We start from the raw sequence: 19,119 nt of genomic DNA, 5'->3' as shown, positions 1-19,119 counted from the left end.
TTGAACTTCCACCCACCAACCAATTTCACAATCATTTCATACCTAAGAAGCCTTAGTTTGTCCCGGGAATCCTAGCAGGCAGCTGCATGACCGCCATTCTTCTGAGAAAGCGTGTTCGCGGCGCTCTCTTCCCGGCTATATCCTATTCCAGACTCTTTGGTCACTGTTGGACTTTTAAAAATTGCACAGCTGAACATCATGCTTGTCGAGCGGAAGCCTGGAAAACGGCCTTAAAATAGGAAATTTCCCGCATATTTCTGCATATTTAAACAACACTCGACCCGCTGATTCCCATTATTTTTCAACGATATCCATCTCCATTTCCATTTACACATTTTGCTGCCTTGGGTATAAACAAATTTCATTTTTGTTATCTTTATCCGATTCTCAAGCCTACGATCAAACTTGCCTCAACAACCATGTGCACTTGCACTCAATGGTGGTACGAGTACACGTGCGGGTGCGTATTGCGCGTCGGCGTGGTAGTGTGCCCAGAATGTAAAGCAAAAGAAGGAACAGACAAGGAGGGAGAAGGACAGAAGATGATCGACAAAACGAGAAAAGCGCCTGGGAAATGCGAAGATCACGGTGGCTCCCCGAGGTAATCTATTCCCAGTGTCATCCTAGGCTTATCTTGAAACAAAGGTCATTCGCTGAGCATTGTTTAGCAGATTGAAACTCTAAGCATTCCATGATCTATATCCAAAACTTAGCCCAGCACCAGCTGTCCCGGTCGTTTTACACTTCAACTATTTCGGCCTTTTTTTGATGCTCTCCCTTATCGGTCGGTTATCATCCTTTTGCGTGGCGATCGAACAAACGCGGCAGCCAAATCGGCTCTAGGGCGTCAGTTATCTCTTCCAAACGGCTATTTTCAATACCCCGTGCAAGCCGGTCCCCTTTCAGTGTTTCTAGCAGCTGTATCCGCCAGTGTTATGAATGAAAATCTTTGAGAATTAGGGGAAGTCCATCGCAGATATCTTTAATTCGAATATCGCCAGTTTCTGCATAGCATCTACATATTCTCCTCGCTTGCTGTTCTCCCCGCCTCCCCTAGTGAACCAGGGCGATATCACATTTTCCATTCCACTAGCGAAAATGCCCAACCCCTTGTTCTTCGATATACAGCTCAAATTTCTTACTCCTGTACCCCACTTTTGTATCGGTGCCTTATGACTGAAATTTTCGGGACAATGTTGCTTTTGAAGGCTAAATACCCTCTGCTTGGTAGCATACACATGCACCCATCTGGGAATGTATCACTTTTTTAAAATTACAACTACGGTTTTTTCTTCGGCTATTCTTCTTACCAGCGCCATGCGAGCAAATTCAGCATTGAAAACTCCAGGGCATCGCAGTGTAGGAAAATAAAGAATTTTCAAACGACGATCGTTAAAATCGTAAATATCTATCCCTTGCAATCGCCGTTTTCGTGCGACTGGATGCCTTAAGAGATTGGACGTACTGCACACACACACACTCTCTCTCTCTCTCTACGTACAGTGCCGATCCCACGTCACATTTATTCCTATTCCTGAACATGAATATCGGCTTAACGACATTCCCCCCGACCTCCTTTCTTACGTGGTACAAGTAAACATCAACATCCACATTCAGTCGCGATGTTGTCAACACCAATGACAAGATGAAAATTGACCAAAAGCCGTAGAGCGGCACGGGCCGTGGTTGGTTTTGAAAGCGTAGGCCACAATGAAATCGACAAGCCTGAGAATGTGTGCATGGAGAGAGAGATCATATGCCGAAGTCGTCAAAAGGCATGTTCTTGTAGAATTTTGATTCATAGATATCCCCTCCGTACTCGAACTACAACTCCTCGTAGCATTTTTGGCCAATGGGCGAGGTGCTGACGAGGGCTAAACCAGCGAGGGCTGACCACCGGCCAAAAATAAAGTTTGCGGCAAATCAACTCTGCCAGCCTGTTTCGGCCGGCGGCCTCTTTGAAGCAGGTATACAGGTGGCCTACACGTAGATCGTGCGGCACAGTGTGCGTTTCGTGCCGGTTCCGCGAATACACGCCGCATTAGCTTGTTTTAAAAAATTGATGAGAAGCCCATGCTCCGGCCACTGAGCGGCCACAGCTTTGGAAGGGGGGATGTAGTCCGTTTATTCTGCCTTGATTTAGGTTGGTGTAGACAATTTCTTTTTGATCTCCTTCCCTTTTTTTTTTTGCCCGATATCCTGCTGCCCAACATCAAGAACAACGAACAAATAAAAATAAAATGTGAACTGACAGTTTCACGTTCTAATCGCTTTGGCAGTTAAACTATATTACTTTACCGTTTACGGACGGGGCCGCAATTCTGAACCCATTTATATAGTTCCCGTTCAATTTATCGTTCTGCACGGGATTTCGCCAAACCAAACAGTCTTCAGAAAATTGAATACGTTTGCGCTTTCATTTGGACAGCCTGTTGGGTCCATGCAGGAAGATAATGGATCTTGCAGGAAGGTAGAGGGATGTTATGTGTCAGAACAAGACGAGAAACGCCGGATGGGGTAAGATTGATCGCCACAATGATATTTAGTCCAAATCTGCCTTATTAGGCCACTTACCAGCCCGCACTCGGCTCTGAGAACGTTTCCGGAATGCCGTCAAATACACCGTCTGGTCGAGGAGAGCCTGGGAGATAGCTGAAACTGCTTGGAATCGGTCATTCAAGATCGAACCCACGTTGAAATCATACGGCACAAAAGGGGCCAATTTGGGGAAGAAGTGTTCGCAAAGGTCCAAAAACCCCGTTCGCCTTCAGTGGGTTGGTGAAGTTCGGAGGCTACGCTAGTTGAGGTACGTGTTGATACGAATGTGATGACATATTGTAGCTCACAGGCCGTAAAGCATGATCCTTCGTCCAAACTCCTCTCCGCGGCGGAATATTCTGTTCTGCTTTGCTCTAATCTTCCCAATAATCTCTGTACAATGTACGAGTATTGTACGGCCCCCATTAGTTTCTCCAAGACGCGCGTTCCAGTATGTCAATCATGTGAAATAAACCAACTGAGGACAATGCAGTCTGAAATCGAGGAACATGCAGAGTTGCGATAGAATTGCGGCAACTCCAATAATTTCAAGCAGCAGGAAAGGGTTGGCTGTGGAAGCAGGATACGTTCAGCGCCCGAGCGAAGGTTGACAATGCAAGTCATGTGATTGTTCGATGATCTATGCGAATAGGTGTGATTTGGGCTTGCAATATCTTATCAATGGGCGGTGTCACTATGACATGAGAATCTTTGATAAGAGGAGCAAATATTCATTTAATGCATGCAGTAACAAGAAGCAAATGACAATAGCACACCTCAGACATCACAATTTATCCACTAGTTATAACTAGATGGCAGTGGGCACGCTGCGCACTTTGAATACGACTAGTCAATTACCAACACCCATGATGATCAACCTTGGAGCAGAAAGCGCACTCATGCCTCTATGCCTAATATTACTGTCGCACCAGATTGCAGCGTGCATTGCAGGTGTTGGTGGATTCCGCAATTGCGAAACTGAATGTGTGTTTTTCGCCGTGCAAACCAAGGCGGACGAAGCTCCTGAGAAGGATACCAGATCTGCTGATCCTCAACTAGAAAGCTCTCAACGCCATTCCAGAGCTTAGATAAATAATGTAGACTGTTTTTTTAACACCAGCTGATAGTAGTGCTTAGACGACCATTGTTGAGTCTAAACCAGGCATAAATTTTGCGTCATATCCGGAGTGCTTCCGAGGACCCAGAGTTGTTTTATGTACGCTGTACTCCGTACAGTACAGTGGGGGGAAATAATTATACGTACACTAGCGCTTTTTTGCATCAACCAAGAATATTGCAATGGCTCTATTATTTCAAATATCTCAATCAATATATTAGATATAGCTCTGACAGTAGAGTATTATATAGAATAGAACATAGAGAGTTGATTACATATGATATCTTCTTCAATATTTAGTTGCACCTCCCTTGGCAGCAATTACTGCCTTCATCTGCTGTGGCATTGACCCTATAAGATCCTGTATCTCCTTCTGCGTAATAGAATCCCATATCTTCTGTAATTCATCCTTCATCTGCTCTGTAGAGTGTATTTTATGTCTTATCTTTGAGACACAACGCTTCATAGTCATCCAGAGATTCTCAATTGGATTTAAATCAGGGAATTGTGCAGGCCATTCTTCACGATTCATCCACACATTCTTTGCCCACTCTTTTACTGCCTTAGAGGTATGATAAGGTGCACCATCATCCATCCAATATGCAATTCCATGTTTCTCAAAGATTCTCTCGTAATGGGGATAGCTGAATTCAGATAGAAATGCTGATATAGTGTGAGGAATTCATCCAGACTCCAGATGGAAGGAAAACAAGCTTTGATTTGAAATCCCAGCTTATAGCAGCCCACACCCCGACTGTGACGCGTCCAGATTTGAATGTTGGCAGGAGATATTGATTCTTAAAGGCCTGACCACATGGGCGGCGTACAAATGTGCTTGATACATTCAAGCCAACCTCAAAATTGAACTCATCTGAGAAGCTTGCACAGGTCCAATCTTCTAGATGCCAATTCTCATGATCATAACAGAATTTCCACTGATTTTGCTTGTGTAGAGGCTTTAGAAAGGGTTTTGAATGAGGTTGGAAGATATTTCTGTCATTCTTCTTGAAATATGATCGGATGGTTTTGGTGGAAAGAGGATGGGTAGACTTTGAAAGTGATTGAAATGAGATAAGAGGATCAAATGAATTTTGGTTCACAGTGTGTATTAATCAGCATTCATCACAAGCAGAGAGCTTAGAAGGTCTGCCAGGCTTCTTTTTAGAGCTTGTTAGAGGGTTCTTTCAATGTGTTTCGCGGTAGATAATAGAGGAGATGGTAGAGCGGGGTATATTCAAACTAAAGACAATGGATGAGAATGTCTGATTCTGCTCATATAGTAGAAGAATATGCTGGATAATGATGCGAGCCACATTTGGACCTCTGCCTGGCATTTTTAAAAAGCTTGCATGGATATCAGGGGGGTGGTGGCAAAGAAATGCAGGATGAAACCAATATGAGTTGACGCGCCGAGCCACTAGTTGTACATAATTATTTCCCCACTGTAATCTGTACATACATGGAAAACGAGGACTCAATTAACTATATAGCCTACCATTGGTCAAAAGCATGGGGGTAAATGATCGGCTTCTACCAGCGTACGGAGTACTCCGTAGTTGGTTAAGGTCAAGCCAACTGGCTTACTAACCGCAGGAACTATTTTTCAGTCACTATGCCAACTGAACGGGTTAATTCCTTACAACTTCGCTCCAAGGGGCGACTTACACAGCGTTGGGCCCAGCCATTTCACGGAGCCAGAATAAGTTTATGGACAACATATTCTTTTGCCAACCAACATAATGGCATTCTCGATATCGCCCGTCGAAACCGAGGACGTGGATTTGCTCGTGCCAAAAGTCGAATTTCCTGCTCATCAAGACAACCCACTCTGTCGCTTAATGTTCCCGCGCTCGAAGGAGCAGAGGGAAGACCAAATCAGATGGACGATTGATGGGCTTCTTGAGACAGTTCATCAAGAGGACGAAGCTCTGTACAAGGCGTGTGGAGAAGATGGATCCCCTGTCGGACTTATAGGCTGGACTACTAGTCCAGGAGCGTTTGCAAAAGGATCATATTGACAGTGGCCGGGTGGCTAGATCTGAAGCAAAGCAAGGACCGAAGCCGAAAAAACCGGAACAGCTTTAATCCTCCCTCTTTGGATGTAACATCGTGGCTTGGTATTTCAAAAAGGCTCAGGAAAGAGAGGCAAAGAGTTCTTCGGGTTTGCAAAAGCAATGAAATATGCCGTAAGCTATCAGTCAACTTGGATTCCTATGGCCTTGCTCACATGTCTCCATTAGGAATCACCTTCATGGCTGTGGATCCAAATCATCAATATCAAGTTGTTGGGTCTATGCTCATGCAGAGTTTCTGTGGCTATGTGGATGAAAATGCACTAGACACCTTTGTTTTATCCTCTCCTGCTGGTATTCCACTATACTCTAAAGTTCGGATTCAAAGCAGTTGGTGTTGTTGAAACAAAGTAAGGAAACTTTACTAGCATGCTAAGGACTTCAGGCCTTAGCCTCTAGGAAAACATGGTATTTGCCTTGGTGAAGAATCCACCATGGTAGCAAAATTTGACAACACAGTTGCACCACCCGCAGAGATCAATAATAAATATGGACTGTCAGGAAATAATAACAAGAAGTTCATGATCGCCTATGTACAGTGTTAGGAATATCCATGGTTATTCAGATGATTTCCCTCATTGCCCTTCCAGCAGTATTCTCTGCAATGGCACCGCTAGTCATCATCAGTACTAACAACCCAAAAAGCTTCAATGAGCTCCAAACCCTTGACCGACCCGCGTATCATGATGTTGGTCTTGCCCTCCGTGATCTCCACGGATAACTCTGGGTCATATCCGTCTAGAGCACGCACGCCAAGTACATTCTCTAACCGTGATGATGAAGAAGAGCCGAAATTCGGTCAACGAAGTCACGAATCAGGGTCTTCATGCGGCGTGCACGGCGAAAAATCAAATTCAAACGGAGCCAAAGTTCCATTGAAGATCCTGAATTTCCGCGGAATGATGAAGCCTTCATATTTCGGCACCACGAGGTTGTGGCTGTTTTTGACAGTCCACGGTGTCGAAACGTTTCGGCAGTCCACAAGCCGCTGGTTGGTCTCCATCGAAAAGTGCTTATGCAGCAGCAGAATGACCCCATACCGTTCATGCATTCCGGAGTCGAGGAAAAGCTGTCTTATAGGACCCTGTAAGAGGTCCTTCGCCTGCGCTTCCTTAAATAGGTTGGCAGCCTCCTGAAGGAATGGCAACGATTCGTAAGCTTCTGGGATATAGGGGACCGTACTACAATCAACAAAAGCTCAAGTTACCAAATGCAAAGGAAGGATGGTTACATTTTTGACGGGCGTAAACAAGTTTTATTGGTTGAGGTGCTGTTTTGTAATGGTTGGATTTAGGGAAGAAATATTATGGGATTTGAACCGTATTTTTGGTTATAGTAATCTGACATGATCTACAGCCCAACAACCGACGAACTGAAATTAAGTCAGCTTTGAACTATCCCTCATATCCAATCATGCCTAACGGCGTAATAGGCGTTGCGAAAACCAGAGCCTTCATAATGGCAATGAGGGTAAACCCCAACCGGTCTACCATAGAATTCTCATGCATGTTGCGAGGACTTCGGTGCTTTTACTTTTCTTTTCTTTTTTTGGGAAGGCACGTGATATGCTTGTCCTGAGTCAAACAAACCTCACAAAAAACATTTGGACACAGTCAAACGCAAGAACGATCGCCGAACCTGTTGATGCTTACTGCAGAAATTCGTACGAGTATGTACAGAGACCTTAATATCGTCAGAACTTTCCGGATGGGCAGTGTCAGGTGATGTCCATAGATATTGACTGGGAACGCGCCACCTCTGGCCCAGACGGCGAGCTTCTGGCAGAGCGCATTCGCTCATTCATACATGACAAATTTCAGCAAATAGTTCTGCCCAGATTCATTCGCTCAGTGCAAGTTACCTCCTTTAATTTCGGTACGATACCTCCAGAGCTTGAAATCCGCGATCTCAGCGATCCGTTCCCAGATTTCTTCGAGGATGATGACGAAAATTTCTCTGACAGCTCGGAGGAGAGATCGCCAACGAGGGAGCCGGTTGATAGATATGGGAACAGAGTAGATTCGTGGCAGGCGAATTCTCCAGGAGGACCTGGAGGGCAAATGTACGGTAGGGTTGGATTTAACCAACCTTTACGGATGCCTGAATGGGAAGAACATACCGGAATATCCCCTCTACGGGGGCCCATGAATTTTGGAGATATAAACCCGTATCTATTTCCCAGATCAGGGACACCGGGCATACCTGGGGGTACCTCGAATCTAGGTTACTACATGCCACTGAGTGGACTTTCAAACTCACAAACACCACTGGGAGCAGTAGCGCGTGGCAACCCGTTTTCGGGCGGATGGCCAGATGCTCATGGAGCAAGACCGTCCCGTCGCAGATCAGAAGCTGAACCAGACTCTGCGCAATCTCGACCGTCTACTGCGAATACTGGGAACACACTGCCATCGCGCGATTCAATGAGTGTCAGTGATCCACACCATTGCCATGCTTCGCAAGGAATGTCAAATAATCAAGGGCAAGTCCTTGAACCCAACATCCCACCTACTTCTCCTAACCATCCCCTCGACGATACCCCACCCCGGCGAATGCGCGAACAAAAAGCGGAGGATTTCCAAGTCTTCTGTAGGACGAAATATGCAGGCAATATCAGTCTTTCATTAACCGCGGAGATCCTCCTTGACTACCCGATGCCCAGTTTCGTTGGACTACCCTTAAAACTTAACATTACAGGCCTTACATTTGACGCCGTAGCTGTCATTGCGTACATTCGAAGACGAATACACTTCTGCTTTCTTTCGCCAGACGATGCTGACACGCTAATGGGACCAGAAACTGCTGCCGGCAGCGGAGGAGGGGATACGTTGGAACCAAATTCTCCACGACGGAAGCATTCTAGTCTGCTGCGTGAAATCCGAGTGGAGAGCGAAATCGGCAGAAAGGAGAATGGAAAGCAGGCTTTGAAGAATGTTGGGAAGCTGGAGAAGTTCGTGCTTGAGCAAGTGCGCCGGATTTTCGAGGAGGAATTTGTATACCCCAGCTTCTGGACTTTTCTTATTTGAGATATCCTGCGTTTGCAATTTATTCAGCTTTCGGTGATGTATTCATATACTCCATGTTTCTATACGTAGTATGTTTTAATTCATATTTACTTCCAAGGTTTGCCCTTACGTGTGGACAGGAACATTTTAAAATTCCGAGTAGTATCTAAAGGAATGGATTCAGCAATTATAGCCATAATTTTGGTTGAAGAAAGAAAATACAACGTTTTTAAATGATATTTCTGCCATTAGATTCACAACATACACCTCCATAATTGCAAAATTGGAACTCTCACAACTAACCGGTGCATATGCATCGTTCGACAGCAAAAGGAAACGAAAATGTAAGCCCCGTTATAGTTCCAATGCGTGATTAGCAAAAACCCACACCCCCCATTTCTATCAGAATCCTTTGCGTTCTTTCCCTACCCATCACCAAGCCAAACCCGCAAACGCTATGAGGTCCTAGGCGTTATAATCCACCAAGGAAACGTCCGACTCTCACAAGCCAACTAATTCATATCACCTACCAGCTGCTCCTTCATATCGGTGGAATCTCGACATCTTTTCTTTGAAAAAGCCGTCAACAAAGGCTCAGGCCGACCAATCCCCTTGACATTTACCGGTCCTTCTTTGGTGTCGGATCAGGGTTTTGACTTGAGACCTGATCACTCAACTTTTCGTATTCCCTCGACAAGCCCTCAGCCTGTTTCTTCAGCGCATCGATATCTCTCTCTCGGGCTGCGAGTTCCTTGCGCAGACGGCCAATTTCACCAGCATCGCCCGCCTCAGCCAATTTGGCAGAATCCTTGCCACCAGCCCCCTTGTCACCTTGTAGTTGTTTTACTTTGTCCTCCAGGCGCAGTACTTCGAGGATCATTGTATAAGTGCGGTTGAGGATGAGGGAGAGGAAAAGCGTAAACCCGCAGAGGTACATGTTGCGCTGAGAGTAGAATTTGCGTGCTTGGACCTCCATCCGTTCAGATCCTAGGGCGGCACTTCTGCGCCTTGGGGTAAAGACAGTTAGACATTGGTGAGTTGGAACGCGCTCGGGTTTAAAGGGCTATAAATTGTGACATACCCGGCTCCACCCAGTTCCTTTGAGTATGCGGATAACTCGAGTTGCACACGGTAGACTCTGTTAACGCTGTCGATGAAGAGGATGAGGATGAAGATAAAGGTAATCTTGAAAGGCACCATGTGTGTCAGTTCCTGTCCTGTTTCTTCCTGGTGGGTAGGCAGAGAAATAAAGCGCCTACCTTCATGCCATACTGGAGCTTCGCGATAACTGGGCTTTCGGAGATGAAAGTAAACAATTTCTTCTTCACGGTGAAAGGAAGCGGAATGATGAGGCCAACAAAAATGACCATCTCGACGACCAGGAGAAGAAAAACCTATATAGCGGACAACCAGATATTCATTAGCACTTGTTCACACCATAGCAGCTTCCCTGATTTTCTGCAAGCACTTCTCAAACACAAAGGGCCGATCTCCTCAGTTAATACGTACAAGGCTATAATAGAGCGTCATGTTTGCAATCCTTTTGATCTGTTGTACACAGTTTCCTCAGCCTTCTTGCACAGCGGGAGCTCGCTTTACGGGCAAGCTTTTTTTTCTCTTCCTTTCTCTCTTTTCACTGCTGTTAACTTCTCTAGCCAAACACGACGAACAAAGTGAAAAAAAGATCCGCCAAGGTTAAATACAAAATGACAGAAGAGTCCCCTCTTTACCTGCGTTTTCTTGCTGGCTAGTTTGCGTGAGGCCGGGGGAGAAGTGGTAGCAAAAACAAGCTTAGGTCAACAGACGTCATCGAGACAGATTTTGCTTTGTTGAAATTTATTGGGCGAGCCCATGTGACTTTGCCTACCCTACTCAGCAGCAGCTACATAACTAGGCAAGCTACATAACTAGGCAGACATTTTTAATTTTTTGAATATAGAAATTTGAAGAGGAAACGTGGTCAGAATCTCGACATCTACAGAATTGAATTGCTCATATCCTATTTATACATATCATAATGGGATATTTAAATGCTCGCAATATACAAGGCCAGTAGATCTTACTTGTCGCAGGTCAACCTTCAGCAACAATTTCGTAGCTATTCGACTTATGCTTCGGCTCGAATTTGAAATCTTTATGAGCTGGACCCAGGAACATTTCCCTGTAAAGGATACATACAATTAGTAAAATGACACATCCGGAAAATTAGCAAAATTTGAAAACTTAACAGCACTCACGAAATTTTAATCCAATCTTTATAATTATCACTTCCAAGAAGAGTCTCCAATTCATTGCGACCCTTCCAGGCGGGTGGGCGATCCTGGATACTCGGGGGAAGATACTCAAGTATGCCCACAGGAATATACCGATGGGTAAAGCTCAAATATTCAAGCAAGAAGCGGCGGGTATTGCCAACACCATACTCATCAGATCCCCAAGCCTCAAGCCCATACCGTGCAAACTTCTCCACGAGGGCGAGCCTCTCAGAAGCTGACTTGTCAAGATACTGGCCCTTTTCGATTTCCTCGAATATCCACGGCTTCACCAGCGCACCGCGGGCAACCATGACAGTGTCGACGCCCGATTTTTGAATCCCGTTGAAGTAGTCTTCATGGGAGTAGCAGTCGCCGTTTCCGAGGAAGAAAACTTTACCCGCAGAAGGCTGGTCTCGCGCATCAGGTTCCTTGATTGTATCAGTTCCGATGTCGGTTTGTTCGTTAAGTCGTTTGACCAATGCTGCACACTGTGAAATATACTCCCAGTCTGCCTGGCGCGAATATCGTTGCTGACGACTACGGCCATGCAGGGTGATTGCGGCAACGCCGGCAGGACCCCTACCAATTTCATGAGATTCGACACCACCCATAATTAACCTTTCGATCAGCTTTGTGGCTGTAGGGTTTGAATCCTTGGTACCCATTCGGATTTTCGCAGTGATGGGGATCTCGCCGGACACGGCGTTCATTCCCCGTAGCATTTTTTCCAGTTTCGAGGCATGATCCAGTAGCGCGGATCCGGAACCTTCTCTAAAGACCATATCGATAGGGCACCCACAGTTCATGTCGATGACGCGAAGTTGCGGGCATAACGCCGTCATGGCCTCAGTTGCTCGGAGCGCCACCCATGGCTTGTTGCCCGTGATCTGGGCGCCGAATTTCAGATCACGAGAATTGTCGTAGTCTTTCACGATGGTCTGCTTCGGGTTGACTGCCGGAGGCAATGTCTCGGATTCGTGCGCCTTCATAAGCGCCCACTCAGACTTGGAGCCTTGAACCAAGCTCATGCTCATTGCCATTTCCGAATAGGTAAGTTGGGCACCAAGATCAACGCAGAGACGTCTGAAGGGCAAATTGCCTTGCGTCGTCAGTGGAGCCAAAACAGGTGTCTCCGGGCCAAAATAGAGCCGCCTCTTTTCAGAGGGAAGAAATGGAGGTTCTGTATACTGTGCCCTATTATCTTCTTTTCTATCTTTGGAATCAGACGTTCCCTGACCATCAGCATTTCCAGGGACAGATGCAGCTTCATCCTGGTTGCGCCCATGGAGATTCCTCTCTACTTCTCTGGAGACAGTGTCGATCCAAGTTGTGTAGGAATCAGCCTTAGGAGTTTGGTATCTCTTTTTCGCCAAAGCAAGCTTAGCCTCCGTTGTAACAACATTCACAACCCCGTCGACTTCAATTCCGTTCGTTGACGTTGGGTGTCTCATGCGTGAGGCATCTTCCACCAACACCAACTCCTTCCGCCCATCCTCCGTTTCCCTTTCAGCCATGTGTGATCCCACAAATCGGCATTTCCAGCCAGACGGACACCTTCCTTTAGCTTCCCATACGGGGCAAACCCCACCAAAGGTATCCAAGTCTGCTCTCTTGTAATTCTTCAGGTATTTGCGGATGTCATGTTCGAACTTGCAGGATTTGCCAAAGGCGCAAGGGTTGGGCGAGAATTCGGGATAATACGCAACGGTTTGGCAAAGCTGCTTCTCGTCTTGAGAACGGCCAAACGTACGTTTAATATTCTGTCCACCTTTCTTCTCACGTCTCCCCTTTTGTTTGGCGCCGCCGCCGTCTTTCTCGTGATGTTTGGCCGCTTCTGCAGCATCGTCATCCGCGATAGCCCTTGGGGAAGCTTGGCCCGTGCTCTGAGAAACCTCAATAAGGTACCTTTTCCAATATGTATTAGCAATAGCCGTAAACCCCTATAGACAATACTCAATTTATCGATGAGGGTGGTAGCTAAAAAAAAAAAAAAAAAAAAAAAAAAAAAAAAAAAAAAGTGAAAATGAAAATTCAAGTGAAAAATGAAAAAAAAAATTAAAATAAACAAATTAATACACAGTAAATAAGCTCACTCTTTCTTTACCGGCGCAACACCTTTCCTCCTTCCAACCCCGCCATTCGCCGCCGTCTGCAAACCAGAAACAGGCTGCCCATCTAATTTTATCCTTTTCGCTAGAGATTCTTCAAATTCTTCAGCCCGGACATGGCCGTTCTGTTTGTACACCTCTGTCCCACTGGATCCCGCCGTCTTGGTCTGCGACAAAGTCACATCGTTATCGGAGTCCATTTTCCGAATTGCTCTGTTTTGTCTGTCAGTGGCTTTGCAGCTGATTTCGCAGGGCAGAGCAGTCCGGCCAAATCGCTTCTAAACTGCTGCCCCGCGCTTTGCTGAGCTAAGAGAATTAAATACCTATCTGTCTCTGCGCCGCTGTGCGAGACATTGTCCGAGTGAGGGTTGCGGGAGCGGCGAAACTTTCTCCCAGCTGCTAACGTGATGGCACATTTCCGAGTAGAAGCCTTGATTTTCCACAATCATTGAGATCCTACATGGAATCCTACAGGATTTTGCCGCCTTGATAGGAAAACAATGGGTGAGATGTACAGGGCCAACACTGGACGTATCTCATCTTGGAGTTTGTACCTCGGACTCGCGGGTTCTGGTCTTGAGAAAGGAGATCTGTGGCAAAAGTTTACGATTTCCTGGCACTTCAGAGTCCTTCGCCGCCTTACAGTAATATCAAATACGGGCTAGAAGCAGCATATCCCGCCCATTTTGCTCTTATCGCAAGTTCTGAGATCCTGCAGAGCCTCTGTCGTGATACAGTATTGCACTCGATTGTCTCGAAATCATTGCGCATCTCAATTGGCATGAGCCAACGGTCAAGTGCCCTGAAACGGTACCTATTACGCTACAATGACACAACTCCAAGTATTCAAACTTTCCATACCTTCCCGAGCAGATCCTCCTCTCAGCCATCGCCATTTCCCGAAACTTGCCCGAATATGATAGTTTCACATGCACATCATATCGTCGTCGAACGTGGAGCTTGAAATGTTCAGACGCAGGGAGCAAATTGGCCTCATCGTTGAAAGCATCCTACGCGTTGGGACTCCTCAGAAGAAAATGCGGTGGAAGTGCAGGAGGGAGACAAGCGGACAGCCCAACTCATTGACGCTGTTAATGACCTCTCATTGATGATTTCAACCATGAAATAAAGTAATGCCAGTGTATATACCTTAAGGTTTTCCCCGTTCTCGGGGCTTGGGCAGTAATTATGATGTATCTAAAGTCCTAGTAGGTTTCGCATAAGGCGGATATGAGCCACACCGACAAAGGGTATGCCGGCCCAATGCCAGTCCTCTGGGACGAAACTTGGCAAAGGCAAACAAAGGATGGCAAACTGATCGAATCTAGTAGCGAGTGCTCGATCTCCTTCCATAAATCCATCCCTACCGAGCCGCTGCAACAGGAACAAGGCATTTTGACTTCTGGATTTATCACATGTTCTTCCTGACCGCCTCGAAAGATACATATTCAACTTCCCGGATTTATACGAATTATAGGCCCCTGAACACCAATTCCCTATGGTCATTGGCTACAAACTTCCCAGAATTAGCGGAGAGGATTAAATACTAGTAAATTAATTGAATCATTAAGCAAACAAGACGTCTGTTTGGAGGACTTGCTGGTGAGGGAAAGCTGCACTTCCCAGCGGCAAACCACAGCATTTTCAGCAATAAAGGTACCACAGCGTAGTAACAACCGCCAGAATGACACATCCCTTTCATCGAGCCCACTGCCGGCAAAGGCCCTGTCGCGGGATTGGCTTTCCGCTTCAGTTCGGAACCAGAGGTCGATGCCAGCCAAGCATCGAGGAAGAAGAGACCGAGCAAATCAACAGGCGTCATCTTTCGTACCCAATGCACCTAGGGAGGCGCCATCGCCCTGGCCAGTGCCGGCTAACCCGATCCAGTGGTCGGCGCATCCTCGGCCGGACTCGAGCTAACCGCCCTGGGCCAGTCGCCTTACTAAGGAAATTAATTAGTCGGCGACCCCCTTCATCAACCCTCCACCACCAACCACCACCACCACCACTGTCTTCCCTCGTCTACTGTCCACATCTGCGAGGAGCATTATCATCGTCGCCTTCTTCTTTGCGACCCCTCAAATACGTAACGATAATTCGCACTCCCTGTTGCCCCGTTGCTCGTTGCACACTCTTACTGTTTGGGCTTATCTCGTTGAGCCCGCTCCACCTTTCATAAGGTTCCGAATCCACTTTTCCGCCGCTCATCCATTACTGGCTCTCCTCTACTCCGCACTGACAACAAGAGTTGCAGCGCAACTCCATTTCTCTCCTCCCCATCTCTCTATCTAATGCCCCAGTTTTCAGAAACGCCCCCTCCCCTCCAGTATTCTCCGCCCTCCAGTGACCACGACCGCTCCTCAACACGTGAAACAACTCCCATCGGAACACCCGTAGGCTTTGCTGCAGTTTCCAAGTCCCGCACCGCTGAGCGGGATCGAGATTTGTATTTCTCCTGGCATCGGAAGCCAGCAGAGCATCCAAACATTGGAATTTTCCAAACTTCTGCTCTGTTAGAACCCGATCTTGACGACTCTACCTTTCCGCTCTTCCCTTCCTCTCCTCCAGAACGACGAACTATGGAGGGCCCAACCCCCCCCATCAATATCGTGTCCCGGAACACATCCGTCTCCCCACCAGGCCACCAGGCTTCGAATCTGACCTCTGCCCTCCAACGAGCTTCAACGGCAGACAGGCCGGCTGGTGCCGCGAATTCCAATGTTCCCAGTTCCATCGTGTACAAAGCAAATGCCGTTCGCAAGGACTCGATTGGCGCAAGCATGACGCAGTGGGGGAACGGCACGAAGCCAATCACAGTGACTGGCTCCAACAGGGATAAGCAGCGTCGCGAGAGTTTAGCAGGTAGTTTGGTTGGAGGCATGAGCTGGGGAGGTGTGTCCGTTGGCAGTTGGATTCGAGATGAGTACGTTTCTTTCCCCTGGTTTCTTACCCATATATAATTGCCATATCCAAATTGTTTAATATAGCGGGGAGCAGCATATCTACCCATTTCCTCAAAAGGGAATGTTAACTGATATCATACTCTTCTGCGGTTATATCACAAGGGGATGGATTTTTTTGGGCTAATATCACTGCTACACAGCATCCTTATGACCGGAACTTCTCCCTTCACACTACAGTCTCCTTCGTATCATTCGTCGTCGTACCTCCCAAAACTTGAAGCTAACTTCATGCGAGATTTTTCTTGCTGCGGCGTTACATTACCATCCCTGCACGACTTACTGCAACATTATGAAGAGGCACATGCGCAAAAGTCACCACAACCACCACAATCTACTACCCAGACAGGCCAAATTTCTATGAGTGACAACCGATCTGGCGTTCCTGGCAGTGTGCGAAATCAAGGTCAACAGAGCCAGCAATCAGATACCGGCGCTGGTGGTAATCAAAATCGAGGCGTATCATCCCCGCGATCGAACCAAAATCAGCAAACCGCAAACCATATGGCTTCGCCAGCGCCACAACATCCTCAGACACAACACGGCGGCTTCGGAGCTCAAAGTGACCTTTCTGATCTTGACACAGTTGAGGATATGGAGATGGACGACCCTTTGGCAGAAAATAATTTCCAAAATTCACGGCCCCGAGGCGGTCCCATACAGGGAAGATTTGGACAGCAGAATCAAGGAAGTCTAACGCCACTCAACCTAAGTATGCTTCAGGGACATCAAGGCTTACGGAATTCCCAGCCAGGCACTCCAGTAACGCCTGGGCGCCCACTCCAAAACAATCCAACTGTATCGTCTGTTAATACCCCTACCCTCGTCACACATCAACTACAACAGCAGCAACAAAATTCTGGGTACCGTGGTACGCCAGATTCATCTGCGCCAGGGACTCCTGCTGAACTTGACGAGTCGATCATTGGAGAATTCGGCGACATGTCAATGATGCAAAATAATGCGCTAACGGGAGCCCAAGGGCAATTTTCCGGACTTGGCGGCGGAAATGATATGTTAAATCTGTTTATCGACGAGCCAGCCAAGAGATTGTTTAGTCCGACTGGCGGGTTCAGTCAACAACAAAGTATGCTCAACAGGCTAGGAAATCAGCCGTACGGACCCAACAGCCAAATAGCGCAACGGATTCGAGAACAGCAACTTCGTGCAGGTGTACCAGACACGACGCTTGGGTTGCTACCGAACGAAGAACCTAAACCATTTAGATGCCCAGTCATAGGCTGCGAGAAAGCATATAAAAACCAGAACGGCTTAAAATACCACAAGGCGGTAAGTGTTCCTCTTTGAACATGCATTCTCTCCTTTCTTCCCCTCCTGTCTTTGCTTTACTAATATCTCCGCCCGGAATATACAGCACGGCCACAACAACCAACAGCTCCACGATAACGCTGATGGTACCTTCTCAATCGTCAACCCAGAAACCTGTACTCCTTATCCAGGAACGCTGGGCATGGAAAAGGAGAAGCCATTCCGCTGCGAAGTCTGCGGTAAACGATATAAGAACCTCAATGGCCTAAAGTACCACAGATCGCATTCACCCCTTTGCAACCCAGAACTCCAACTCGCTGCTGGCCGAAACCTTGGTGTGGGCGGGGTTATGCAAGGGCAAAATATTAATGTCGCTGGAGCTGGCCTCCCTGGGATTGGCGAAGAGGGGCTGTGACAGTAATGGTCCTTCTTGCCCCACGCATCCCCACCATATTCAAACAAACCCAAAAGTGAAAGCCCAATGAATCCCCCCTCTTCCTCCCCCACACCACCTTTTTTCCTTTATAAAGGAGTTTGCTTTAATTATTTTAACTTTTTCTCTGCCCCTACGGAGTTTTCAACAAGGACCCTCACTCCTATCTTTCTACTTTTTTTCACGGCCTGTTAACTTTTTATCCGTACATACGCACCTTTTTGACATGCCTATACGTTTTTTAATGACATTAACTGGCCGCTTTGCGGTGGGGGGGGGGGGGGGGGGGGGGGGGGGGGGGGTCCAAATTCGGGTTTTTTTAAATGGTTTTCTTTTTTGTAAATTTTTTTGGTTCCTTGGATTTGCCCATTAATTTTCCATATCTGCTTGACTCCTCGACATATTTTCCCCCGCCTCTCTAGGTCATATTGTTTTTATTATGCTTTCCGCACACATCACAACTAATTCTTTCTAACTTTCTTGTCTACCCCGCACCGGTCTAGGGGTCCTAGGAAATGACCTGCCACAAAAAATCTGGATAGAATTTTGACTTATTCTTTCTTTTTTATACCTTTTTTTTCTTTTTTTTTCTTTTTTTTTTTTGGTTGTATCTATTTTTTCCGGTTATTATTAGGTTACTTCTTTTTTTTTTGCAACATTGTATAGACTTGCTTATTGCCTTATGCACCACTAGCTAAAAGAGAACAAAAAGTATATGAGTTAATTGATACTTACACCCAGTCAAAAATTCTGTCTACTTTCAAATATTGATAGATATCATGGAGGAGAGGGGGGGGAAAAAGCTGACCTGCAGGATGCAGCTTTGATCATTAGCTTGCAATTCAAATACCTTAATAAAGAGGTTTGTCTACCTCTGAGCAAAAAATATATTCATCCCGATATATGATGAGTTGTTTGTTTTATAAATTGGAAATTTTTTGTGGTTTATTTTAATGTGTTCTGTTGACACCAAGTGTATATATATATACACTATATTGTCTCTTAGTTTTGTACAGTACATATGTTCCTTCTCACTGGTTGCTTTCTATGGGCATCCATTGCTACTTTTTCCCTTTTCTTTATTCTATTTTCCTTGCTACCTCTTGTATATATATATATATACATCTCTTCACTCTCCATCCTTTGAATCTTTTTAAATCTTACCGATTCAAATCTCTTCTACACCTTACTTATTCAATAGACCTCCCGCTCCTTCTCTCACAAATAGCTATAAATTTACCAGGAGCGAAAATTTCCAGTGCATCAAGGCTCAATCGACATTGCCAGAAAGCTGTGAAACATGCTTGCCAACCATTTGGTATATCTGAAAAAAAAAAAAAAAAATGGCACGAGGTCAGGTGG

At 46.2% G+C, this 19,119-nt stretch overlaps 6 protein-coding genes across 6 annotated transcripts; 3 read left to right on the top strand and 3 right to left on the bottom strand.

Annotated features, from left to right (window-relative positions):
• Nucleotides 1-3,944: 3,944 nt before the first annotated feature.
• On the bottom strand, nt 3,945-4,250 carry HCAG_02386 (predicted protein; the record flags this gene model as incomplete). Its single annotated transcript, XM_001542165.1, has 1 exon — nt 3,945-4,250. The coding sequence occupies one exon, from the start codon at nt 4,248-4,250 to the stop codon at nt 3,945-3,947; it is 306 nt and encodes a 101-aa protein (XP_001542215.1).
• A 2,127-nt stretch (nt 4,251-6,377) lies between these two features.
• HCAG_02385 (conserved hypothetical protein) lies at nt 6,378-8,753 on the top strand (the record flags this gene model as incomplete). Its single annotated transcript, XM_001542164.1, has 4 exons — nt 6,378-6,718; nt 6,856-6,880; nt 7,084-7,197; nt 7,443-8,753. 4 exons carry the CDS (start codon nt 6,378-6,380, stop codon nt 8,751-8,753), a joined length of 1,791 nt encoding a protein of 596 aa, XP_001542214.1.
• A 598-nt stretch (nt 8,754-9,351) lies between these two features.
• On the bottom strand, nt 9,352-10,262 carry HCAG_02384 (conserved hypothetical protein; the record flags this gene model as incomplete). The annotated part of the gene is made up of 4 exons (XM_001542163.1): nt 9,352-9,739; nt 9,814-9,917; nt 9,992-10,126; nt 10,242-10,262. 4 exons carry the CDS (start codon nt 10,260-10,262, stop codon nt 9,352-9,354), a joined length of 648 nt encoding a protein of 215 aa, XP_001542213.1.
• A 543-nt stretch (nt 10,263-10,805) lies between these two features.
• Nucleotides 10,806-13,295, bottom strand: HCAG_02383 (hypothetical protein; the record flags this gene model as incomplete). Its single annotated transcript, XM_001542162.1, has 3 exons — nt 10,806-10,893; nt 10,970-12,892; nt 13,081-13,295. The coding sequence occupies 3 exons, from the start codon at nt 13,293-13,295 to the stop codon at nt 10,806-10,808; spliced, it is 2,226 nt and encodes a 741-aa protein (XP_001542212.1).
• A 1,030-nt stretch (nt 13,296-14,325) lies between these two features.
• HCAG_02382 (predicted protein) lies at nt 14,326-14,523 on the top strand (the record flags this gene model as incomplete). The annotated part of the gene is made up of 1 exon (XM_001542161.1): nt 14,326-14,523. The coding sequence occupies one exon, from the start codon at nt 14,326-14,328 to the stop codon at nt 14,521-14,523; it is 198 nt and encodes a 65-aa protein (XP_001542211.1).
• Nucleotides 14,524-15,674: 1,151 nt separating this feature from the next.
• HCAG_02381 (conserved hypothetical protein) lies at nt 15,675-17,739 on the top strand (the record flags this gene model as incomplete). Its single annotated transcript, XM_001542160.1, has 3 exons — nt 15,675-16,018; nt 16,199-17,345; nt 17,431-17,739. The coding sequence occupies 3 exons, from the start codon at nt 15,675-15,677 to the stop codon at nt 17,737-17,739; spliced, it is 1,800 nt and encodes a 599-aa protein (XP_001542210.1).
• Nucleotides 17,740-19,119: the final 1,380 nt, after the last annotated feature.

Source organism: Histoplasma capsulatum, genomic scaffold (assembly GCF_000149585.1).
Source record: "Histoplasma capsulatum NAm1 scaffold_2 genomic scaffold, whole genome shotgun sequence".
Taxonomy (NCBI): Eukaryota; Fungi; Ascomycota; class Eurotiomycetes; order Onygenales; family Ajellomycetaceae; genus Histoplasma; species Histoplasma mississippiense.
The sequence above is the reverse complement of the archived record's forward strand: the minus strand, read 5'-3'. Positions and strand labels throughout refer to the sequence as shown.